This window comes from Colias philodice, chromosome 7 (genome assembly GCF_061535455.1).
Source record: "Colias philodice isolate Cphi_HAF_F1 chromosome 7, ilColPhil1 Martin Lab GWU primary, whole genome shotgun sequence".
NCBI classification, from domain to species: domain Eukaryota; kingdom Metazoa; phylum Arthropoda; class Insecta; order Lepidoptera; family Pieridae; genus Colias; species Colias philodice.
The window spans coordinates 5,237,923-5,265,572 of NC_143092.1; the positions used below are offsets into that span (position 1 = coordinate 5,237,923).

Consider the following 27,650-nt stretch of genomic DNA (forward strand, 5'->3'; position numbering starts at 1 on the left):
GGTTTATGATCTAGGAGCTGAATATAATGCTTGGCTTTTACACATACTTGGAAATTTTCAAATTTATTTTCTTATCACACTCCAAAATTGCACGTTCCGCTTATGAAAGTGTCTAGAAACACGCAAGCTGCGCCGTGAATAAAGGATAATGGTTTGGTGTCCAAGTTAAAAAACCCTTTTCGTGGCAGATTTGATTGACTCAAAAAACGACGAGTACAATTAATGTGACGAGGGTGTTAAAAGAGACTCATATTATAGACCCTTATTTTTCCCCAAATCTGAAATACTGTTTTTAAAACACGAATGTACGTATAGCTTACTAGAAGTTTCTGGCGTTATTTAAAAACATTAAGCACAGAATTTGTAGGAATATTTATTAGTATCCAAAAATACAACAAATTAATTGAAATGATTTCAATTAAAATAATTAATATTTTCTTTTAGTCTATAAATGAACCAACAACTTTTTTTTAATTTGAAAGAGTATAATTTTAATATTCACTTATTTCAATATCCATTTGCATTTTTCAAACAACGTAGTCAAAGTTCGTCTTCGAACTAATTTCCCTTTTTGCATTTCTGTACCTTGACTATTAAAAATTTAAATTGTTCGGAAAATTTCTGAACGCTTGCTTTGAATTCTTCGTATAAATACGTCTCGAAGTTTCAGAATTTCCTCATATAATGTTGGTAGTCAGTTCAGGTCACATAGTCGGTGTCTCCAACTCTATATTTCATACTCGGACGGGGAATGTCTGGCATGCGACGGCTGCACGTTAAGTATTGGTCAGCGCTAGGCATTTACGACTAGCTTCATTATTATTTTATGATGGATAGTATCTGACCTTTTCAAACTAAATAGACGCATTCAGCATTCCCTTAACAATATTGTTTCCACATTCTGCACGAGTACAACAACGACTCAGATTAAAATCATCCTTTATTAAAGTCATGTATGTTTCCTGGAAAAAGAAAAATGCTTTTAAAACACGTAGTTCTTGTACTTGTTAGTGAGACGCGAGCTAAACCAACGTTTAATTTAATTGTGACGCGACACTACAATTAATATTCACACACGCTGACTCCCATTGTAAGGTCTTTTATAAAAGTGTGAAAAAGGACGGTTCTGTTGTTCAGAGGTGCGAAACGAGTCTCATATTACCAATAGACAAAACGATCCAACAGCAAAAACTCCGAAAACTCGTTTTGATATCTGTCTGATATTAGCCCACGCTTTTATGATTCTTTCGCCACATCTTTAAGGTACAATTTTGGAAGATGTGAAAGTGAGATGCGACTTATTAAGTTCAACTGAACCGTTCTTCTGTCTATTCTTTAAGACCGAGGATAGACAAAAGTCATTCCGCGAAACGTATCATCACATTCGATATTGAACTCTATCTTAAGGGAAGAAGGCGAATGTTGTAAACTCCTTGTTTTCACTTCCATTGGGAAATGTCATCGCTACAGAAATAGGCGTAAGTGAACGCGTCAAAGTGTAAAATGAGGGGTTTTGCGCCGTGTCAGTGAAAGTCATTAGGAACGGAATGGATGAAAATTGCGTGCATATTTACCTCTCTGAGTTAATATGAACGACGTGGTGAAATGAAATCTTCTTTCATCATCATATTTTGGAGATCTATGAACAATATGTATCCTTTTATTCCTAAGCATCAACTTCATGAAAAAAGCTCACTTATTAGACAATACATTCATTAATAGTCACAACCTACACAATACGGGCTTAATCAATGTAATAAACATGCAGCAGACAATACAATACTGTTCAGTGTATAAAACCCGGCAACAATCTACAAATCTGGTTTAGGCGTCTACGTAGCGGATTGTAAATCTAAAACTCCAGTGCATTTCTGTTTATGTTATAAGGCAGAATTCGCATAACAGATAATCCTACGCAATGTACACTGAATTAGTATCTGATTCAGACTCGGTACAACGCAGGCCTTCCGAACATCTGATTGCTACTCAGGATGTACTAAGCTCTGGCCCGGGTTGTGTGTGGCTGTTAAATCAAAGAACAATGAAGGGTTGGATTGTCTGCGTGCTTCGCGCCACTTTCGATCCTTTGTGGGGATGGTAAGCAAAATCACTGAACAATCATTTGTAATTAATTGAAATAGAACTTTTGATGGTATATTTTCAAATTAGCAGATTTGATTGAATTATCTATTATTATCTTTAGTATTTTAATCTTGTGCTACTTATGTTCCTACATTAATTTCTCACTCGTAATCACTACACATATTTGAATAAACATGAAATAGAGTTTATTAAAAAATCCATTACTTCCTTTACATTTAATACATGCATTGTAACTTTATCACTTTTGCATTTTTGCTAACTGTACATTATAATCAGACCATTACAACGAGGGTGCAAAAATTTGCCGCTTATTTTAATGTACGCAGGCTCTCATTAAGCATACCACGTGATGTAGTACGTCTAGACCCGACCGAACTTTAGTCATCAACAATTACACCAATTGCCCTTAAGCTGAGTCAAGAGAATTAAAGTTTCACAGTTAATCTTTAATAAAGATACTAACAAAGGTTAACACACCTTCCAATGTCAATAACAGATGTTTAGACGACGAAAATCGAGCTAACGATAAGACGAGACAATTAAATAGCGTGAAGAGCGTTTGGGATATAAATAGTTGGTCTTACTGAGAATCCGCAAACAATTTACTAAATGAACAATCATGTTATTTCTTCGCTATCACTTACATTTTACCAAAATTTCTAAAACAATATTAACTTCGATCGCATAAGATAAAATAACATTTAAATATTACGTAAAAAACCTTATACAGACTAATAAAAGTCGAGTTTAATAAAAACTGTTCGGTTACAGCATTGAGTTATTTCATCGCCGTTCACGCAAACCAATAATATCCACGATTTCCTTCCACTTATATAGCTCGCAGTAACTCATATTAATCCGGGCAAACGCCATACGTTGGTCAGCTTTCCCTTATCGTTCAGAACGTGAAACCAAATGGATTTATTTCCATTTGATTGGATATTCCACATGTTTCTCCAGATCAATATATGATTTACATAGCGATCATTGAACATTTATTCATACTAGTTTTAATATATTTTTCAGGGAATGATAGGCTTATTAATTTGGTTTGTCTTTTTGAAATAATATTTCATATTACTTACATTATTGGACGATGTTATAATGTTATGTGTATTTTGATCTGGAAAATTATGTGATGAATATGCGTGTTTTTATGAAGTGCTCAATATTAATTGTGTAATAATATAAAAATCTATATGTAGAAGCTGTTTTAGTTTTAAAGCACAAGATTTGCCGGTTGACTATGATGACTAGTCATAGTCAACCAGCAGATGACTAGTAGAGTTAATTGTCCAAAATGACACAACAGTAATTTAAGGAACAAAACCGTAGCTTACAATACCGAACCTAAAATTCAAGAACCCTAAAAAAAAAGTCTGAAATTAAAATTGTTCGTAAGCATCGTAACCAGTGGCGTGTATGTGATACCACTTTGATGTCGGAATCAGGCCCAATGAATTTCTTTGTACAAAGGACTATGTCTATAGTACTTACGCTCAACTTCTTTGTACTACACGTTTGAAATAACTAATAGTAAAGGTTTACCCATTTTTTTAATGCCTGTACTTTGTAATCGAATAAAAAACCTTGTAAAGGGTAGATAAGGTTTTTAACAACGATAACATACATGTCGTGTTTGCCAAATTGACAAAAGGGTTGATTATTTTAAGTGTAGTATTTTTAATGATTCAATGATTAATGAAATTCTTTTGAGAACTAAATTTTCTGAAATCCTATCCTATCTGTTTTTTAGTATCTCAAGTACTTATAGCTAATTGCGAGATACGATCTTGACACAATGCTTCAAAATTTAACTGCTGCTATAATTGTCTCACTCGACTCAACAATACCACGTTTAAGACAATGTTCTGTTCATAAAATGCAATATAGGCTTGGGACGCTGTCATTAAAATAAAGTACATCAGAGTGAGATCCGGCATTGTCCTCTACCTTATTACCGGGAGCCTATAATTTTGATAATAGACTAGAAAATATTCTTTTGTCTCGGACTATCTGCTCGTAAGATCCGTTCGATTATTTCCCAAGGAGCCGTTCTTTGTGGCGGCCTTCACTTAAACAGCGTCAATAAGTATACAAAGCGAATTGAGATCGCTCAATCGCATTCTGGTCACTTTAACTCTTTGTGTTCCAAACACATCATTATATTGATACTATTTTAGTTATCCATTTTAGCGTAAATGGATTTAGGTTCAATGTTATGAACGTTTACATTAGTCACTTCATTATAAGAATATATTAACAATACAATATTCAGGATTTAAGCAAATATCGTTAATTTTTTTTCAGTTCACTATATCTTTAAAGAAAATTTAGTTTCGGCCAACACTCTTACCATTAAAATGTCATGAAGTAGATATCTAATTATAACGAAATGAAATCTTTAACAATGGAATAGGAATTTAACTTGGCAAAATGGTAATGTTAGAATCGCACTATACTTTTAGGCGCGACACATTAACATTCGCAGGTGTTAACTATGTAACATATTGTGGGGTGTAACGAGCATTCTCTAACTATTGTTAATGACCCCGCCGAGAGTGTAATTGCGTTTTTTCACACCTCACTAATGACCGGCTTGTAATAAAAAGTTAGTACGCACTTTTCTAATTTTCATCTCTATTTTTACCCTCGTTATTTTCCACATACATAACATGAGGTTCTGGACTTTTAATTGAAAAATAATTTTGCATTCAGTACAATTAAAAACATTCCAAAAACAAAAACCTTTAATTTAAAACCTATACTAATAATTTTCTCTTTCAGACATATTTAATTTCGAGGAGATTAGCAAAGTTCTACGATAAAATGAGCCTATTCGACGAACTTCAGCTTATACTTTGGATAAATGATAACCGGATTTTGCGCTAGTACAATAAGAATCTGGAAACACGTCTGTGCCTTTATAATAAGAAAAAGAAAAGGCTACACAATGCTATTTTCTACGGCAGTACGCTCGATCTATATCCAATAAACGTCTATAGACCGGACCTTGCTAACTTTTCCGATAACCATAAGAAACAAAAACAGCTCAAGTTAGGGTATGGAATAGCAGAATATAGTATATCGGTCGCAAAAGGCAACTTCGGAAGTCCGAAGTAATCTTGACCAAGTTTTGCACCGAGCTATGTAAATAAAACTTTAGGGAATGTAGGTGAGTTTTAAAAGAAAGCAAATGTTAAACTAGATTTAAAGTTTGCGATCCAACTATTTGGTTATGATATTCAATTTAGAGTCTTTATTTTTATTTTTCAGCGTATTTTATGTCGTAAATAATAATTGTTTTTAAACACTAGTAATCAATTAGTAGTGCTCTATTACATAGCGATAAAAAATCCTTGGAACAACGTTTCTTTTTTTCTTTTCAGAAAATTAAATAAACTTGTTATAAACCTAATCAAGATTGATTTTATTTGAGGGCCGGAGAACTTTATTGGTATTAATTTTAACTTTTCTTTGATAACGCTTCAAAGAAACCAGCACTCATTATTAAACGAGATTTGATGAGAAAGTACGACTAACGACGAAACTCAGGTGTGGTTTACCTGAAGTGAACATTTCGAGCGTTTTCGTTGAATTTTAATTAATTTAGATTAGTAACAGGAATTTAACAACTATTCGGAATACGGCGCCTCTGTGGTCGACAAAGCTTAAGCACTTTGGTTAGTGTCGAAACTTTATCTGATCCTAAGTGAAGTAAAGACGCTCGTTTGACCGACTGTACGTAAATCTTGGATATTAATTTCCAAGTTCTGAGATATTCTAGAGATTTCGGCTTTTTGCGAGATGCAATTTAGTTCATTTCTGTTCTGTTTCAGCTCCTTGTATTGTATTGTTTTATATAATTGTAAGTACGAAATCGACACTGTCTGATGATAAAATATTAATTTTAATTACTTTACAATTATGCTATATTCATATGGCCTTTCATTATACTATAATTTATAATCATAAAGTAGCTCGCTATGTCTTATTAATAAATATGTGTAACAAAATAACTTGGCTACTAAACAACTGCATAACCACACAAATACAAATAAATAATAAATAAATAAAAAACACTTTATTGTACAATGCACAGATATACAATACAATAATATACAAAAAGAATCTTCACCGTACAAATTGGCGGCCTTATCGCTTTGAAGCGATTTCTTCCAGGCAACCTTGGGATATAGGAAAATGAAAAGATTGAAAAAGGTAGATAGTGCATATACGAGGAGTGAATACAAATAAATATAATAGATATGAGTAAGTTATAAAATTACATATAACATAAGAAAGAAAGAAAACGTGCAGAAGAGGATATATAAAAATTTCAAGTAGAGAAATAGGTAAAACAGAACAGATACAGAATGACTATGAGGACAGATAATATTTTTTAATTGCAGCTTTAAAACTATTCAAAGTTTGCGCTTGCTTTATTGCGGTTGGTAGGGAGTTCCACAATCTTACGGCTTGCACGGTAAAAGATGAATCATAAAATTTGGAGATGTGAGCAGGCATACAAAGCGTAAGATTGTTAGAGGAGCGTAAATTACATTCATGAGACAAGCCCATAAATATAAATCTCTTTTTTAAGTAGGAAGGAGTTCTGGGATCGAAAAGGATTGAGTACAGGAGGGACAGGAGATGCGTATTCCGGCGAAGGCGGATAGGAAGCCATCTGAGTTGTGAGCGGAAGTCTGAGATATGGTCGAACTTGCGAAGACCAAAGATAAATCTTATCGCAAAATTTTGAAGGCGTTCTAATTTGTTTAACTGCTCCTCAGTAAGGTCTAAGTAGCTTGCATCAGCATAGTCGAGGATAGGAAGAAGCAAAGATTGTGCGAGCAAAATTTTCGTGGATATGGGTAAAAAATTGCGCAAACGTCTTAGCATTGCAGCAACACCAAAAATCTTACGACTAACGAGATTAATTTGCTCTGTCCAGGACAGGGTTTGGTCGAGAGTAATACCGAATACATAAATCAAATAAAATAAATAAATATAACGGAACGTCGGAAGGCTCGGCGGTATGATCTCCGTTATCAGACATAGCGGTGGTTTAGTAGTGATGGGAACACCGACATAAACTCACTATTTTCTCAAACGCCAATCAGATAGTTTATTAAAGTTTACAGTACTTCACAATTTTGCGTAACAATCAAGATGGAAACAGATTAAGAGCCAATAGGTTAGTACGCGTGCGCCTCTGTGCACAACTGACAGTAGAATGCCAGCTGTCACCATCGTGCCAACCCACTACCCTATTCGGGACTACCCGCTCTTATTTTTATCATGTCATGTGTCAACCTTACTTAACAATATTTTCATTACTGGCAACACAACATAATACTTTGACATTGACACTCAAAACAAACAATTTAACTACGTGAAATCAACTATGCTAGATAATTATTATTTATTACAGTAATTATCGGCGCGCCGTCAAATATTATAGGACATTATTACACAAATCGACCTAGTCCCATAGTAAGCTCAATTAAGGCTTGTGTTGTGGGTACTAGGCGACGATAAAATATAATATTAAATAAATACATATACATATATTATATAGATAATATAACCAGATTCATACAATATTAACCGTGGCCAGCTCAATATGTCCAAAGCGAAGACCTGGAGTTGTATAGCAGCGCAGCAACACGCAGCAACATGAAGCGACTTATAGCATCTTGACGCTTTAATCAGCTGTGGTGACAGTCTAGCCACGCCTGCTGCCGTAATTAGAACGCCTCTCCGTAGTCTTTAGTAGTAAGCCTTTCACGTACAAATGAGCCTACCTATCAACTATTTTTTTTTCTTGGTGTAAATCGAAATAGAGGTAAGATTTGGGGTAATATCTCATCTATATTGTCAAGAACAGTTAAAAAAATCGTGCTCATTTAAACCGACTATTGATTAAAATTACTCTACTTACCCTACTTTTATTATATGAATAACGCTATTGCATTCTTAACATGTAACTCTTATTTTTATCTAATTGCATTATTTTTCTTGCAGTCTAATTACAGGTCTGTAATATAAATGACTGCCGAAAATAATTACAGTAAAATCACAGCACATTTATTACTAAGAAAATGTAAAGCGAATATGAGGTTTGAAAATAATATTTCATAATTATTGACTCCGACAGATTTATTGAAAACAAATCTGACATTTCTTAAAATATTATTATGGCGACAACGTGCTCGAAACAAAAGCGATCACTAAATAATGATAGGTACCTTAATGTCATTAAGCAGGAGCGATCCAATCCACGTAAAATTCGCGCCCAGACGTGATTTTTTAAATTCATTTGGAGAAGCAAAGGGGAGACTTACAATAAAGGTAAAATGGTTACGTCAAATCGAAACGACGGACCAGCCAAGGGTCACCGTTCAAGAACCAAAAATAACGAAACCTTTCCTTTATAAAGGGGATTTGGATTTTCAACAATGGTCAGTTTTAATTTCTAATGACCATATAATTCAATTTCTTCATTGTTATCCGCTATTTTGATATCGGGTGTAACGAGAGTAGGTATTGATTGATTTACTTAGCTTTAATATCGAACAATGAACAACCGTAAGAAATCTGAATTGACGTTTAATTAATTTATAATTTTAGGGAAAATTGTTAAACATCATATTTTTTTAAGAAATATAATATCAACGACACTAATTCTCAAACAATTAATTCATATTTCAAATTAGCGTAATCCTTCCAGAATCTTACATGCTATTTATTCTTAAATATTATAGTTACCACATACGACATCCCATTCATAAAAATAATAATATGTAAAGGACGATGGGGTATAAATTAAAATTTTAATTTTAGCAACATGTGCCCATGTGAGGAGACCTCAGTCAGAGCACCTGCTGCGATGATTAATAACCAATTTGGTAGATTTTTCCTTTTAAGGTGCAACGCACAGCTGCCGCTTATGATACAGATAAAGGCAAGATTATACGTCCTAAGATACCTATTTAAATATGTTTACATAAGTTTAATAGTCAATTAAGTAAGATATTTCAATTGAAGAAGGTACCTTATTTTTTATCATAAAAAATATTTCACGTTTATTAAGACCTAAATACGAAAGAGCCTGGTAGTGTAACTTACTTGTAGGTAATGTTGTAATGTATGTACATATTAAACTTACCTAGAAAGTATAAAGTTCTAATAAAAAACTTGTATATTAACAAAGTCGCACGCTGTCTCTTATAAAATAAAGACTACAACAAAATCGTTGACATTTTAAAATCTTGCGAAAATAAAAGTTCCGTATGTGTCAAAAGTGTTGAAGGCGGAGTGCTCTCAACAATCTTGCCCTCCAAACTTTCCCAACAAAGTGTAAACAAAGAAGGCAGTATTTTTCTTTGACGCATTATACTCATAATTCTGTAATATCGGAATGAAAGCGGATTTGTGAGTCTAACTTTTTCAGTTATTATTCATAAATGCAAATCCGTGAAATTTCAGACGAACTCGTCTCTGAAGTTGAAGGATCGACTTAAAAAATTAAATTGGCCTCTATCAATATTTATAATTGATAACGTTTTATGTTACTGAGGCGAAACTCAACATCTATTTACTCGGGGCTTTACCTATTTCGAGGATTTTATCAATAACAAATACATAAATTATCTCAAGTCTATTTAACAATCTCATAATATTATAAAAATCCAAAATGCAATATAATAAAATTGATATCTACATAGTAGTAGAAAATTTAAACCATCTCGATGTTTAAATAAATTTAATTTACATATTTTATTAATAAACATTTGTCTCTTTTCAGATATTGCAATGTGCGAAGAGTAGTTTACGCATCACAATGGATGAGTTAGAAATAAGAAGCATGATTTTTCTATGGATATTTTCCGGTCTACTTATGGCGAATGCTGTAAAAGTGGTAATTGAGCCACTACCCAAAGGTAAGTCGTAGTCATGTCGTAGTATTAAATTATAAAATTGATTACATGTATTTATTAATAGTCTCTATCATTAACTAAAGCCAGAATGTCCTGCTCGTTACACTTAGTAGCTACTTTACCAAGCCAGCTTTCAAAGGTCAAAAGCTAACTCCGTAATTCATTAAAAATAATCGCGTCGAAGAACTTACAAGTAACAATACATTTCCACTAGGCAAACAGAATCAGACGTCCGGTTTCTTTTTTTAATTCCAAGCACACGGAACAGACCTCCCGAAACTTCCCCCTGATCCACGACTTCGTTTTAGTTTCCTTTAATTTCCTATCTCTCTTGTCGTGACGTTTATTACGGGCTCTCACCCACACAAACTAGCCACCTTTTGTTCACGCGACGCGACCACTAATAACCATCCGAATTCATTTTCACTGTCCTCATCTATTTTTGACCTCTTATTGTATTCCCATAAATTCTTTCTGCAGCTGCAAGTAACGCAGATTTCTAAGGAGTTTTTATCTACCGTTCTTTCTTTTGAAAGTGAGAGCTCCTATTAATATTAATTAAAAGTTTGAATAATTGAATGAATTCCGAATTGTTCCCCGTTGTTGGGTTTCTCTGGAAGTGAATCGCGGCAATAATTAAAACTTGAGGAAAATGGGTTCGAGTCTATTATTTAATATTTGTATAAGACAGGTTTTGTCTCAAAAATTTTAGGCGAGCCTATAGATTTGCTTCATTATAGCTCGGATATATAAACAAGGGTGACATTTAAAAAGGGGCAGCGTAAGGGCGCGGGCACACGATGCGTTGCGGCGCCGCACCGCAAAGATTTCACCGTGTCAGTGGGCACACGAGCGGTGCGGCGCCGTAACGTTTTTATGTCGCAGCGGCGTCGTAGCAGCGTTGCACAGCGTGTCCTTCCTTGTGACGCAAAACAACTGAGCGGTGCCGCTCCGACGTCGCACCGCATTCACCCCTCCCCGCCTCGTCTTGGTGGTTACAAGTCCGGTGCGGCGCCGGAGCGCATCGTGTGACATGCCACAGATATTTCTATGTAAGACGACGCAGCGACACCGCTCCGGCGCCGCACCGCCGCCGCAACGCATCGTGTGCCCCCGCTCTTAGTCACAAAGTTTAGCCAAACGTAATTAATTGCCCCGCCGTCAGATACCAACGTCCCTACTCTTTCATATATAAATGTTTATAGTAGCATTTAATTAAAGGCTTTCATACTCATTAATACCTATATACGAGTAAAACAAGGTTTTGAATTTCAATTAAAAATCTCTTCTTAGGTTAAAAAATGTAAATTGTGATAATATTTCATGTAATTTATTTGAAAATTTCAAAAAGTATTGCGATAAAAGTGATAATATTTTTTTTATTATTCAAAGCCGTTGTTATCCGGCTTACGTCCTAGATTATGCATACTTGGTTGAACAAAGACCACATAATGTAATAATTGCCTGACAATACCACTAATTCAGGTTGTATATTAATGTGTAATCTGATGGAAATACAGATAGATTGTAAAGCCATTTCAAGATTTAGTTCTTCTGATTTCATAGAAAGTAGTTACTTATAGCTCTTTTCATTATGATAGAGTGGTTTCAAGTGCCCTTAGGCTATTCTTTCTGTCAATAATCACGTCGGATGTAAATTAATAGTAGTAAATACCTATGAAATGTTGTCCCTTCAAGTATTTGTGAAACAGTTTCTTTCAGTAAAATTAACTACTTGCAAGAGTGATTTGTAAAATATTATTTGCTCCTATTTGTACTATATGATTTGTAAGTAGGTATCGGTTACAGTTATATAATATATTTAACATAATCAACATCAATTAAAAATGTATGCATTCCATCCTGCTATTTGATGAATTGAATCAAATATCCGTTTATTCATTTAAATATTTTAATTAAATTTTTCACTCGGAAGCAATAAAAATAAACAATTCCGCTACATTTGCTTAGAGCGTGTTTAAATGTTATTTTTGTAACTGTTCGCGGGTATTTCGACGATACGAATGGCTCGCTTTGCTGATCCACAAATCAACATGTCTGGTGACTGCGGGGTTGTAGATCTACTGATGCCAATTAAATGTATAGATGGTAACATGTCCAAAACAAATGGCCCGCTCTCATACCTTGTCACGAGTTTTATGCACTGTGTACGTGTAATCTGTTCTTTGTTTGAAAGGGTTTTGGAGGGACACATTTTTAATGGTCCGATTTTAGCATGATGTTATTTATTTTATTTATTTATTCAGACACATATTATGTTGTTTGTTCTGTCTGAATTTCTAGTATAAAATAGACATTAATTCTTTATATTTCTGAAATATTATCGATGTTAGCCTAACTAATACATCTGGAAAAGGTATTATTTAACGATCTACATTTGACCTACATGGACACTTTTAAAATTTAGTAAGTGACTCTGATCCCGCTTCTTAATCAGCATTGAGAATTCGTAAATAAATGTGTTAGTACCACTTGTAAATTGTAATTTTGCAAAACTTTTCTTATTTAAATTAGATACTTCGAAGCGAAGCTTGTGTTGACCTAAAAACTTTTAAGGTCTCAATTGAAAAAATTCGAGTGTAGAGGAAAGTTTTGAAACTCGTTATGGAAATTGAATTCTACTGTCACTTTTGGCAGATATATTGCGTATTTTGTCCCATATTCATAGCTTGGGAAACGTGCGACTGATATCGCGATTCACTGAAAAAATACGCATAGAAATAAGTAGAGGTTAGAAAAACACTGATATTTTTTTACTTTTCTAATTATTTAATCATAAATGCCCTTTTTGTAGCATATCTAGGCTTTGAATTATTTCAAATTGAAAATCAATAGTTCAAGTTTTTGATCATGGGTAATGTGAACAAAATTAAACTGGAATATATTATATTTATGAAACTTTTATTTTATAAATTAAACCAGCGCTTTATTAATGCTATTTCAACTAAAGCCTTGCAAAACATTTATATTATATTGTCCTATTAAATCGAGAAGTAGAATCACAAAAGCAGGTCAATGTGGGGCGGTATTTCTCCCCAGAGAAAAATATATTTATTTACAAATAACCAGTAGAAACAATATAGGTATTATTATAATATTCCTAGTATTTATATAGAAATTATTTTCAACCTACATAAATGAATATGAAATATGAAGATTTCATTTTTGTTCACTAGAAATCGTAGTTACCATTTAAGTAATTTAACCAAACCAAAAAAACCAAACCGTGTGCAGATTAGACCGAAAACCGAAATATCGCTTAATATCAAACAAAAATACGTGAAAGTTTTTTCACAAATTTTCGCGCGCAAAAAAGGAAATTAGTCGTTAAAGTCGAAAAGGAGAGATCAAGTGAACGCCTCCAAAACAATAGGAAGAGATCTCATTTCAACCCCAAATACGTTTCCGATATTCAATAACACGCTTCAAACGGGATCACATGAAATTCTGTATATCGAAGTACATTATTATAGGCCTTTAAATATTGATATGCAAACAGGTCGAGAAATGCGTGAGATGTAAAATCTGTTGCTTTCGTTTTTTATGTATAAATATTTAATACATAATACATATTATAAAGAGGAAAACTTTGTTTGTTTGTTTGTTTGATTGTAATGAATACTAGGCTCATAAACTACTGGACCGATTTTGATGAAATTTGGCACAGATAATCTTTAGACCCTGAGAAAGAACATAGGCTACCTTTTATTGCGAAATATATACCACGGGCGAAGCCGGGGCGGACCGCTAGTAGTAAATATTTTTTTAAATTATAGGTTTAAAGAATCATTTATTCTCATTAATTAAAGACTTAAATTGGATATTTTTATTTTGGATTGGAATAACCGGATCGTATATTGATGACGGAGAGTTTTAGGGATTAACTGTGTGCTCTATTATAATATCTTTAGTGTTACTGTTTTATGTAGGAAATATTTTTAAAAATAAATTGTACAGCTATAAAATAAATTTAGAAATATAACATACCAAATTTCAGCCAACATACATTATAATATCAAGCATAATATATTATGTAATTCAGATACGATTAATGTAAATACTCGCCTCTGAATTTGAAGCGAGTTTGAAATTTAATATTTTTGCTGAACGCTGAAACATAATCAATTGTAGGGAAGTCTTAGTAAATATGCCCACTTCGTAAGAATTTGTTTATATTCAAGTAGGCACATGAAATTCGATATAACGTTATAAGTTGAACCTCTTATATTTTTGTTCTATTTATATGAGGAAAAAGAAAATAATATCATGATTACTTTATGGTTTACTCTATGCCCTTTATACCGATATAAAGGCATGGTATACAGAAATTTGATGATAGTTTGAAAGCGTGTAATTTCGAATTACGTTAACGTTAAATCGAATTTCAAAAATAAATGTATTCGATTCATGAAAAATGTCGTCCCATCTAAGCCGCAATTCCGACATCTCTTAACGTATTCTGGACAGGAGTCTGGCTTTTCAATATCCTCCGGCACCGGACAGAAACCGTTTGTGTGGAAAAAGAAGTCTATTACCCTTGTTTACGCACAAAATAAAGTTTTCTTCTCATCGGCTGCGAGATAAAGAAGAGCAGAGATTAAATACGGTGTTTACACTGGAACCCGAGCGCCCGATGTAAACGTCCCTAAGTATTACAAAATATCATTTGGCATACCGTAATAGGCTCTGAAGAAAGGTTGCTTTACGACTTCTTATTTGGCGTCTTGTAATGAGTTTTGTAACGAGAGGGTCGTTGCAAACGCTTTGAAGTGAACACGCGATTGCTGTTCCATGATGTTAATGTTGCAGAAAATGCTCCATCTTTGGAGGTGTGTGGTAATGATAGCCTGCTTTCAATTCATTTTTAATTTTAATATTTTATGACTGTTTCTAATATTGATTACTTTTTTTTTAATAATATAATAGTGCCCACTTTATTGAACACCAAATTTAAAAGAGATAAATGCAATGTACGATATAAAGAAATACTTGTTTTCATATAAAACTAAGACCTTTAAATTACAAACTCGATCTTTGTATTGTGAAACTCTTATAAGAATATTAAGTTTTATATCGAAAATAAATAATATTGTTTCACAATAATGTATTTCTATATAAAATTTCCTCGTAAAATTGGATCACATTTCGTATTACTGATAAAGCAGGATAGTATCCTCAATTATATTACCGTAGTTACCATGAACGTGGGGTAGAATAATATTATGTGCTATGGCCAAAAATGAGACAACATATTATTGTGTAGCTAATTCGATTTGTTAATATTTTTCGGACTTTTATGAGGAAATGCATAACTTGGTTATTTTGTTTTTTTTTTTTTTTTAATTAATTAACTTTAAATAATATTTGACTAGGAATCCACATTATATGATTCAGTTCATTTTTATTTAAATTTGAACTAAGCATAACATTTTAATTGTGTAAAATAATGCATTCTACATAATATAAGCATCTAAGCCTCTATGTAAGAGAAAAGTTTTTTAAAATCAATGTTCATTTAATATTTATTTGCTGGCCAATGCGGTCACTAAACATATTTGTCAAGATTTAATATTTAAAATATACATCGTTTATCGTCCGCAAAAAGCTGTCTTAGAATCCTTTGGTTGTCGACCCTAGCGAATGTTTGGGTAATCTTGTCACTTTGAATTTGGCTTTGCCAAAGAATCCTTGTTACCTTTTTCTACGTTAGCAATGTTTTCTGAAGTTTACGAGCTACAAACCAAATACCTTCGTTTCCTTCACATATTTTTATTTCAAAGCTTTATGAAATAAAGATGCGAATTTATTTAGGCAAAATCGTGTTATACCCTGTACGTTTCAATAACTTTTACACGTAAACGAACGTGAGAAATAAACTCGTATAATAAGCTGAGCTTAAAATAAATGTTTTTACTCACCTAGGGAAAAAACTGTACGTTTCAAAATAAAAATAAACTAATAGAGATTATATTTACTTTTATTACTCCTAATCTTCTATTGAAAAGGATAATCACAATCTGAATGTTCATTCTAATTTAATACCAATTGCAGATAGATGCATTTTATTATAACTATGTTTAATTAATTATAAAGTAGATGGGTATATTTAGGTCAATACGATAGTTAACAAGAATTTTATTATGTAAAGTTTTGATTTTCATTTATAAATTTTTGACCCGTATACAATATTATGTTCGTATTTGCTGCTAGTAATAAAATGACTTCAAGAGGATTTTGTTTATACAACCGGTACGTGACTGAATTGCAGGCGCCCGGAAAACAGTAAAGTGTACCTCACATATAAATTAAACAAATAATGATCGGAACGCGATCGAATTTAATATTGCTAACCACTGCTAACCTACTAACCAGAGCGTTTAGATAACCGTCAATTTATAGGTTGAGGATACGCATTCATTTCACTTTATTTATTTTACTTTCGCCTAATTTGATAGCTTTAAAAGTGATTCGACTTTCTTAGAAAACGTGGGTTGTGCATAATCAATGTTTCTAAAAGGTGAGAGTGTAATACCGTAGAGATATATTTAGCACGAACTTTACAAAAAATTATAAGTTCATTAATACCCTAATTTTGTTTTATTAAAATATACCTTTTTATATTTGTAAATCTCCATTTGTTATTCCCTTTGTATATACGAAGATATAAAAATGTGTTTGTAGCGTAGGATGTCAGTGGAGACCGATATGATCCCAGGGGTCTCAAGGGACGGGACCCTAATTGCACGTGGCCAGCTTCTGGAATCGTCCAACGATTATTTAATCTTTAACACCGGTGTCTTCGTTTGACGTTAAATATATTGGAATATACATATGAATGGTTTGCTTAGTTTTATTTACGTCTTTGTTTGTGAAAAAGTTCGTAAGTGCGTGCTTGAGATATGGAAAAGGTGTTTAATGTGTCCATAATGTATTTTATGGAATACTAATTGCGTTTTTAGAACAAAGTAACTCAGTCGATATTTTATGAAATATTTCAATATTAACATGCTGATGCATGGTTATTGTTGTTAAACACAACTAAATTTAAAACAAGGTCGGAATCACTTGTCACACTAATTTATACCCACAATCAGTTGTGGATGTAATTAAATTACATTTTAATGAAGTTTACCGCAATTTATGGATATCTCTGTCAATAATTTTGACAATAATTCTTTCGACGTGTGACATAATTATTATTAGTACCTAAATGATTTAGTCACAATTAAAATTATAGATTTAAATATGGAATGGAATTAAGTCACTCTTTATACTTAGTACGAACGGCAAACGGTAAAATTGATACTTTGTGTTTTTTTTTTATTAACTAAAGAGTACAGAGAATACAACATTAGATTAAGGGATTGGTAAAATATTCCTTTAAAATAAACGTAGTAGTAAAAAATCGTTTCGTCGTTACAGCCGTGGGGCGTCCACTGCTGGACAAAGGGCTCCCTCAGGGTTTTCCACCACGACTGGTCACCGGCTAAAATCGTTTACCTAAAAATAATTAATTGCCGTACAATATACGTAATATGTCTAACATTTAATATATCGAACAATACATTCTGTCGATTTGTTTGTCCAATCTAAGATCTGTCTATTAGCCCCTGTCACCCGTCGCGCAGTCAATTGCACATGACAAATGTGTCTTCATATCAAACAAAAGGCAATAAGACAACCCTATGTCGGGATCCTTTAATCAAAATCTGACCCGAAACAGTTAGGTATATTATCTTGATGTAAGTGTATGGGATTTTATTGTATTGTTTTAGATGTTTGATGGTGTTCAATTTTGTAGAGTTATGATAAGTGTAATATGATGTTTATTTTTTCTTTCGATATTTCATATGTATGACCGATTATACAATATATTTATTACATATTTTATAGATTATGCTCAATTAAAATAATATTTATTATTTTCTTATAGTTGTTAAAGAAAACTAATAAAATGAAAACTAGTAAGAGTAGAGTCACATTGTATTCATAACATAATTTTCCCAGGAGTTAAAGAGCTTCACTTCTCTTCTCTCTTCTAGCTAAATAACCATCCCACAATCTGAAACGCAATATTCAGATGAAGTACAAATATCAACTTAACTGTTGAAGGTTTTATAAGTCTTTTCTAGTGAATGTGATAACTGACACACTCTTAGCATCTTATGGATTATGAAACCCTAGTATTTTACTTTAACAGCAATCACTTCTAAATTCTAAGCCAGCTGAAATATACCGTTACGTATATCGTTAACAATGAATAAGCAACGCTAATCGCTATACATTGTTCTATGACATTCAACTCTAAGTCGATTGTAGGATTGGATTAACTACTCAAGGAGGAGACAACTTCGAGATCATTTCACTCCAATATTCAATTTAACTTTGACACTTGGTTCATCCAACAAAACCGCTAGCAGCTTTTTGCTTGAAGAATTATAAGCGTCAATTTTTGAAAGTCAAGTTTAAGACACTCGACATCAATTTTTATATTTGGAACATTCAGTCGCAAAATGTTTTATCTTTACTCATGATGTCTATAAATTCTTAAAATTATAGCGTTACATTATTTTCCCTTCGTACCTATTTAAAATGGTAAATACGTCACTTTACACCAAACTTGGCATTTCGTATATAAGATAGCATCTTAATATACCTTACTATCAAATAACTATTGAGTCATCTTATAAGGACCTTCTCACACCCGCAATAAGTGGGTAACATTTTCATTCTCATTGGATTGGGGAAAAGACAATCCAAGATTAAGGTAATAATTCTCTGATCAATCTGATTTAACTAACGAAGAAAAATATTAAGTGTGTGACTCTCTAAATATCCGATTTAATAATGTGTATATAATATGTGATTAACATTAAATTCGACAGGAGAATGAAAGTATAAATCCTTTGATTCCCCTTACTTGGCACATAACGAGACGTTTGCACAATTTATGATTGTCTGTTTCTCGCCTTTAACACACTCACTTTTGAATACTTCAGGAATATATAAATCATTTAAAGTCCCTGAAGATATGGCAACCATAAATTGCCCGGTTACTTTAACCAAAGTAAGACATATCTAAAGTAATAGCTATTCATGCTCGAATTGAGCACAGAGCCTATAACGTATTAAGCCTCGCGTAGAAGTTAGAACTCTATGGCACTTCCAAGAATAATCATAAACTTGTACAGACGGTTCCTAACTCTTTGGTAACAATTTCTGAACTGTAGCGATCCTTTATGGAACTACTTCGAATTGAAAGGAATATAATAATCGATTTAGAATACATGGGCCCTTATTTGACTTGTAATTACATTTTACGTCAACTTTGAAGTACTGATTACTGGCAAGTGAGTTGAGAAGTTTGTTAATATACTAAATTGGTATGGTACAACATGTTTAATTTGAAGAATCAATTGTAATTATTGTTTAAATCAGATGAAATCTAGAATGAAAATGGTTAATTAAATAAGTTAATTTTGAATTTATTAATTTGAAATTTATTTTTAATGACTGTCTCAAATAAATTTAAGAACTACCTATTTTAAAAAAAATAATGTGTCGAAAATTGATTAGTACGAACTAACAAACATACTCCACTAGCAAAACATCTTCGAGGCTATTAACTATTTTTAGCTGAGCACGTGAAAATACGTTTATGTTTTTCACAAACATTCCTCTATCCTTTGACCAGGCTTTAGTGCGTCTGACAGGCAATTTTCTACAATATAATTATGTGTATAATTCTCTTTGGTGTAAAAAATAGAAGCTTAGAAAGCAAAATTTTAAAGTGTAAATTTTCTTTATAGCGAAACGTTGCGTGTACTCGGGCTATTAACTTTTTGTTTAAATGGGTATTTTTAATTAAAACAACCTGCGTCTTTATATTCATTTTCATTATTTTTGGATACAAAGTAAATAAAAATTTAAAGTAATCAGATGCAAATTTTAATTCCTTTGTTCGAATAAATATTGATTATTAATACCTGCCAATAGCTATCAACGTATGTGTATAAATACTGATGTTCTACAGAATTAAACTAAAACTCCATTGTATTAGAGATCTGAAGCGTCATAAGCTGTATCGTAACATTCATTTTAATCTCAATTAAATGAGATAAAAGCTCGCCCCTGACCACAAAGAGGGTTTGTTTAAAGGGTGCACTCTAAATGGAAAAATCCAGCATTTTCTTTGGGCCCATAACCGACCGAATACGAAAACTTTTATACGACTTTATTTAATGAATATTGTTTTAACAGCTTGAAAAAATATATTCTTAACGAAAGCTGAAGTCGTTTTAGAAATCCATTTACAAACGTAATTTGCTAGAGTAAAAGTATTCATTTCGTGAATTTAGAATTGATCATATTACTTTTCATCTTGTTTTAGTTAAATAAGTTGCAGTATCAAAAGAATCCAGGTATATTCGACTTTAAAAGTAGTTAACGACTATTTGAAAAAAGCAAAAAAAGATAAGATAGTTCAGGGAGCATTAGTAGTAATTTTAAAAATAGATAAGAAATATCGCCCGTAGGAGCACGACAGAAATCTGACATCGGGCAGTTTTGGTTTCGTGATTTCATTGCTATTAGGGCAGCCGAACCGTTCCACGTTTATTGTCCAAGATACGAGTGGATTTGTGGAAGCAATTTCCTTTATACATTTTGTTTTGTCCTTTTTCTTGCAGTTTGATGGTCCATTTCGTGAGTTGTAGCTCCAGTTCGATTTAACAGAACTCTCTCAATCGAAGCGATACGCATCTCGTGACCTGCGAGAAAGGAAAAACTGCAATTATTCAATCAGATCACGTCCTCAGGATTGAACGAAAACTAATTCTGAAAGTTGTGCTTCCAAAATTAAACTTGGCAATTTCAACTTGCGATAAATGTGAAATGAATTCTTTTTGTTCGCGTCTACGGTGTTTGGAATTACAACGAATGTAATGTTTGGTGTATGAATAGTGCTAACAAGTAAGGACAATATGCATATTGTATTGTTCACAGTGATTTTATTGTATTTGTGTGTTTTATTGTAGCGGAAAAAAATACTACAAAGGTAATTTTAAAAATCTGTTAGGCATTTATTTTACTACTTCCTTCTTACCCTTTATAAATGCATGCCAAATTACATCATGTACTTTTAAGAAAAACATTATAAAAGAATTTCCCCTTTAAGGTATACATGACATCGTCATTGAAGCGGTCGGTATCTCGGACATCAGATCTTTCGACCTTTTCTTTATTCCTCAGTTCTGTCAGTCCTCCCTCGTTTACATTTCCTACCAATATTACATGGAAAACATACACCTTGTCAAACGAAATATTTGCATTACATCTTTGGAAATGTTTTATACAATAATATATATTAATAATGTTTTATACAATAATATTTATTCTAAAAACAGTTGTATTTCAAACGTTAATTCATCTATATCCAGTATTTATTAAATGTTTTTATGGGAATATGCATATAAAACATAGTAAATTCTTATAGACAAGAATTCCAATGCACCATAAAACAATTCTCACTCACAACCCTAGCACGTAATAGCTCTTAATCATCCTTACTACCACATCATGCGCTCAGATATCCCAACCAGATTGCCATCACAACTACGCCCGGAACGGCATTTTTTCGAAATACTGGCAACAATGTTTCAATGGGAATAAAGTGAGCACAGAATCGATGCCATTTGAGGAATCAATCAAAGCCGGTTCGCACAATCAGCGTGCGTGGGCCGGACGAGCTAATCAAACTAATGGTCGTTGGAGGGCCGCGAGGGCTCGAGCCTCAACAAATCACAACAATAACACTGACGCCTGATTGATTACATGTGCCCATACGACCGATAGATTTTTAAGATTTATTTGAAAACCTGTGTCGCAGGTACCGTTGGATTTGTAGTGCAATAAAAAAGGCTTATAAATGTATGGAATACGGGCGGCTGTAATCTTGCAAAAAATCGGTTCTTTGTAGAGCCTGTTTTGTAAAATATAGATATAGAGCATTGGATCCGTATTAATATTCGATATTAATACAATCAAAATATCGGTAGAACATTAAAATATCGATGTGCGTTATAAAATATAATTACGCAACATCAACTTAGAATGGACCATTTCATATTTACAAAAAGGGCTATCACAATTATCGGGCAAGTCGTACCGTCTACGTCTAGTAAGAGGAGTGACTCGATCATTTTTAGCTCCGTGCGCCGTCAGCCTGACGTCGAGTTAGCGTCACGGAGCGGCTTCACTACGGGCGGACATTTATTAAGTACGAAATACGTACAAAATAGGCCCAATCGAAGCAACCCAAACATTCGAATTGATAACACAAATATATTATAGTTTCGAAAAACATTTTATTACAAATATCTTCTTTTTTTAAATGTGTGTTATGAAATAGTTATTATTTAAGCATAAAATATAGCAATAACTTTCGTAGGCTTGAAATATGGTACAGCAATAAAAACTTAAATGTCGCGTACAAAACTATCGATTGAAAGCAACACAAACAATACAATAGACTTTTAGTATTCACCTGTCAACGCAATAACTCTGGCTTCGCGACTGGACGTGTATTCCGTGTCATTCACGAACCAGACTTGCGGATTCAATACAAAGGCACTCATCTTTTTAGGTAGTGAAATCAAAATCAATGGTTAGCTCGCTTTTGTTATTGCTTCCATTATTTGACCATTCGTGGCACAATTCACGGCACTTTGACTACGGGACTCGGCGGACGATTGCTCGTGGTTTGCGCATAAAAATTCATAGAAATACGTGAATAATGCGATAGCACTATCTCTACCGTTCGAGCTCTATATTTTGTACGATATTCTCGCACTTTAAATTCATGGACGTTTTATAGGACAACTATAAAATTGAATGTGACAAACGGCTCCAGTAGAGCTTATTTATCATTTATTGATTATTAATACATTACATTTAAAACACGTGTATATTGTAACAAAAAAAAATGATTGAAAAAGAGAGTTTTAATGTATTGTATTCACCGAAAAAATATATAAATTCATCGAAAGAAAGGCCCAAAAATTAAAACAATACCATTTTTTTTTTGCTTTCATGTTATGAAATCTTATCTTTACGTTCAATAATTATTAATTATAAAAGCTCTTATTTCTCTTGCTAGACTAAAGTAAACCACGTAGAAACATATTTAACACAGGACTTAAAGGTTGAACAAAAACTCAAGCCGATTTCAGACAGGTAGCCCCACACTACATTATATTGCAGGGCTTTAAAGCGTCCGCAGCTGGTTATTATATCACTGAACACCATTGTCAAGACCTAAGAAATATAATAGCAACTTACGTGATTCTCAGAACCACAATACGTCGTCATTATTTAACGCTTACGCCACAAGGCTTTTCACTCCATTTTCATGCGCCCGACGCATTGTCAAACAATTTAAGATTTTAAGCAGCATTTAGTTAAATGAATATTTGCTTTTAAAAACAGAGCTATTAATTTTTAAATTTTTAATTTCTTTTTATAAAATTTGTGTACATTGTACAGTGTACATAACATTATTACTTTCTAAGTTAAGTTAGCCGTTTGACATTGCATTTATTATTCAACTTGCATATTAAAAATCAGGTTTGCTCAAGCTATGAGAACGGAAAAATTAATGAAGTGAACGAACACTTTACCCGTGTCAGGCTGTCAAAAGCACGTCATATTTAACGTATGTTTTTTTGCGTATTTTAACGTCAGCTCCGATAAGAAGAGAAACTTGATAACGGACGCTATTCGGAATCCTTCTATTATTAAACCTTTGGCTGTCACTTCTCGTATGAGATGAAAAAGGTACAGGACAGAGGTGTAAACATAATACTAATTCGTGAGTTTGGTACGTGGAAACAAATTGTATATTTTGATAGGGTGTCCCGATGCGTTAATGTCAGCCCGCCCTCGCGACGGCTGCGGAGTCCGATTTCGCAGAAGTGTTTCGCTTAACGCTTGATACAAAGGTTTTTTTAAAAATCAGGTTCCACAAAAGAACCATGCTGCCAGGTATTATTTTCAAGACAACCTTTTTGGGTTGTTCGATGTTTGGATTTATCGCGTCAGTAATACGGGTAGCTCGTTTGGGAAAATATAAGTATCTTTTAATTATAAATATGGAATTGAGTAAAAATTTGTATAAAAATGGTTAATTGGTATCTTACCGGTACAAAGATGCAGACAACTTCATAGTGTTTGAAGTATGGGACAAAAAATCCACTAAGGATCGTAAAAACCGCTTCCAAAAATTTGCAGCTCGTTTGACGTTATGTAGACCTTGCACCACTACTACCTGCTACTTTATGACATGTTGACATAGGGCTGCCCACAGAACAGTAAAAACCTGCCTCATCATTAAAAAAAGTTATATTAAGTATTAGCCATTTGAGATGAATGAAAAAAAATATGTATACGATGTTTTAAAATTTTACAACCACCTATTTCGTGTGAGTAAGGAATTAATCCGAATATAAATATGTAATTATAATTAGTTTTTTTTTTATACTTACATTTATTTTATTAAAATATTACAAATTCCGTAGTGTGAAAAATAATGTTAACTACATTATGTAAAAAAAGTTTTCTACGTTTTTATAAAATAATTTATAGTTGAACATAATTAAGTTGATTAAAAATAATAAAAGTGATTTATAGCAGAAGTTTTCAATGTGCATTGTGCATTGAAATTATCTTATTAAACAGTCGGCTCTCCAACAATTATAATTTTCTTAATTATGTCAGATCAATACTCACTCGTGACAGGTGACAGAGTGAGTTAATTAACATAGAGGAAAGGTGACAGCCCTAAAAGCTTCATCTGCCACTTGAACGATCGAAAGGTACGACGTCGCGCCGGTATCAGGAAGGAATGTACAACGGGTGACTTGAACAGTTCCTGTCCCATTCCCGCACAACCGGCTTCGCTTAGCTAAATTTGTGCGCTATCCTACTCATGCACACCAACGTTTTCAATACTTACCTGCGTGAAATGATATACATCTGTTTGGTAGTGAAGTCCCTCTTACGCTCGAACGCCGTAATGGATTGTTGATATTGCCTTCTCGCTCCGACGTCTCACGGACAGGGGGTAGACGCTGTTCGTACGCGCCTGTGTTTGTGTTCGTTTATTTAGTGAACTTGGAAGCTCGCTTTCGTGTTTGTGCATAGGGTGTCGGGTGTACATGTGTGCGTGAATTGTAGAGGCGCGACATAGCTTTGCCGTCTCCATGACTTAAAAGTTTTGTATGGTATGAAAGCAGCGGGTTAGTTCTGCGCCGGCCGGCCCGCGGGACGGATGTGCGTGCTCTGTTCATGCAACTTTCTTCGCTACAACGATTTAAAAATTCATTCATTTGTAATTGTTGAATGAAAGTTTATTAAAACTTATTTGTGATTATATTCAAATGTTATTGGCATAAAGTGACGATTAATTTGAAACAGTGTGTGTTTATTTTTTTGTGAAACTGCAACGTGTTTGGTTCAACGGACTGAGGTTGGTCGTTATACCATTCCCGTGTACAGAATGTTACCAACCAAAACTCCGACATATTTCACATGCCTAGTTAAAATGAGCATTATTTGTGTTTACTTGAAATGTTTGGTTTTACTATTGGTATCATCGCAACTAGAGCTCAAATATTAATTTGTTTAAATCTGTCTAGTGTAAAGCTTTAAGCTTAAAACTTGATAAAACGTTTTAAAATGTTTATATATTACAAACGAATATCTAAGAAAATCTAAATAAACATGACTTTTTTATTTCGGTTTAAGATCAAGTAAAATATGTTTATCGTGTACTTAATTACTTTAAAGTAGAATAAAACTATTTAACAAAATCCAAACTTACAATTTGAACGAAACAAAAGCTCTACTATAAGAATATTTAATAAAGTATAAGCCTATTACGGCTTATTAAGTCATTTATTTTTACACATAACTAACCTAAATGCTCAGCTGAGTTGAACAACCTTACCAAAATAGACAGAATACTAAACATAAAGCAATACTAAAGACCCTTTCACAAATCATCTGCCGCCCGAAATCTACCTGCTAAAATAAACCAAGACAGTTGCAATAATAATACTATCTCTCCATTCAGTGAGTATCATTGTTCAATATCTATAGACTACAATAGACCAGCTATTGTCTGCAGGACGTTTAATTGTTATATGCAAAAATCTGAATTACTGACCAGAAATACTGTTTTTTGTACCCTGCAATATGAATGAACTAGTCAACTACTCACGTAGAGCCAATGTAGAGTTTACATGTTATCATTAATCATTTATATTTTTTATTTATTTTAAAAATATCAGTTCAAAAATGGACTCTACATACAATGTAGGTACCTAGAACCCACTACAAATAATTGTGAACGGCATGTTTTTTTTAATTATAAGTACTATTAATTTATGAATTTACACAATTATTAAGTAGGGTTGATTTTTTGTTGTAAATAACCACGTTCCAATCAATGTAATGGACATATTCAAACCAATTAAAAATATAAATGCTTCGATGTATAAGTTCATCATAAGGTATTGGAACGGAAATTTCACTAAAAAATACCTATTCTATTTTTTTATATTTACAAATTACGTATTATTTTTGTAGTGTATTGTAAATAACCATTCTCAGCCAGCAGTTATGTGTATATTAAAATTAAAATCAGAAAATAAAAACACATAGTTACTTAAAGCACTACAATTTAAAAAATAAAATTATTTAAAGACATAATTGGGATCTAAATAATTATACCGAGAAAGCAGGATAAAAATGTTACTGGAAACAATCGATTGAAAAAAAACAATGTTATATACATATATAAAAAACTAAAACTTTCCAACTAGATCAACTAGAAATTATTAGACAATTTTCATCGTATTGAATACATTTTATAAAGGTAATTTTAATGAAAATTGCCAATCATAAATATACATTATAATTAACATATTCCAACGTCAATATTAGTCTAAATAACAGGTAAATATACCTAGTCAATTTACATTTAAATAGACTATATTTCTCGTTATATTAATGTGTACATGCAAATAATATCTACAGTTTTATCTTTCATCTACCTAAACTAAAAATAAATTAAGCATAATCATTGAAAGCACTATAAGATATAAATAACATACCATAGATGATTTCATGTACAAAACTGTGTACAAAACCCATAATTTATTTCCTCTTTACATTCTTTATGCAATATGGACCTCAGACTATTCGTTTCCTTTAAATACATACCCGAGTATGTAACAATACCCACAAAATATCGTTAACAAGCTAAAACCAAACCTTCCTAATATTACCAACTAATCCAGTAAATACCGCAACGTCGTAAAACAAAAGACGAACACAGCATAGAGAGATCAGCAAAACTTACACAATAATAACTGCTGATAACCGTATGTTCCCTTAGTAAGTAGCGCCCCTAATCCCAAAGAATTTGTGATATTGTTATACCTACGTCCGAAACAATTGATATCTCTATTTGTATCAATAATACGAAGGCAGACGGTTACGTACATTCAGTACGTGGGTTGAATG

General features: G+C 32.9%; 1 protein-coding gene across 2 annotated transcripts in view; it reads left to right on the forward strand.

Moving 5' to 3' along the window:
* Positions 1 to 27,650, forward strand: part of LOC149487051 (semaphorin-2A-like) — a 248,627-nt gene that overhangs the window by 123,849 nt on the left and 97,128 nt on the right. The window contains exon 4 of one of the 2 annotated variants that reach the window (XM_089697292.1): positions 9,914 to 10,049. In XM_089697292.1, the coding sequence (XP_089553418.1) occupies positions 9,950 to 10,049 (100 nt within the window). In that variant the 5' untranslated portion in view covers positions 9,914 to 9,949. Of the gene's footprint in view, positions 1 to 9,913; positions 10,050 to 25,375; positions 25,591 to 27,650 lie in introns of those variants that run through there. The other variant, XM_089697290.1, reaches the window with a different exon arrangement.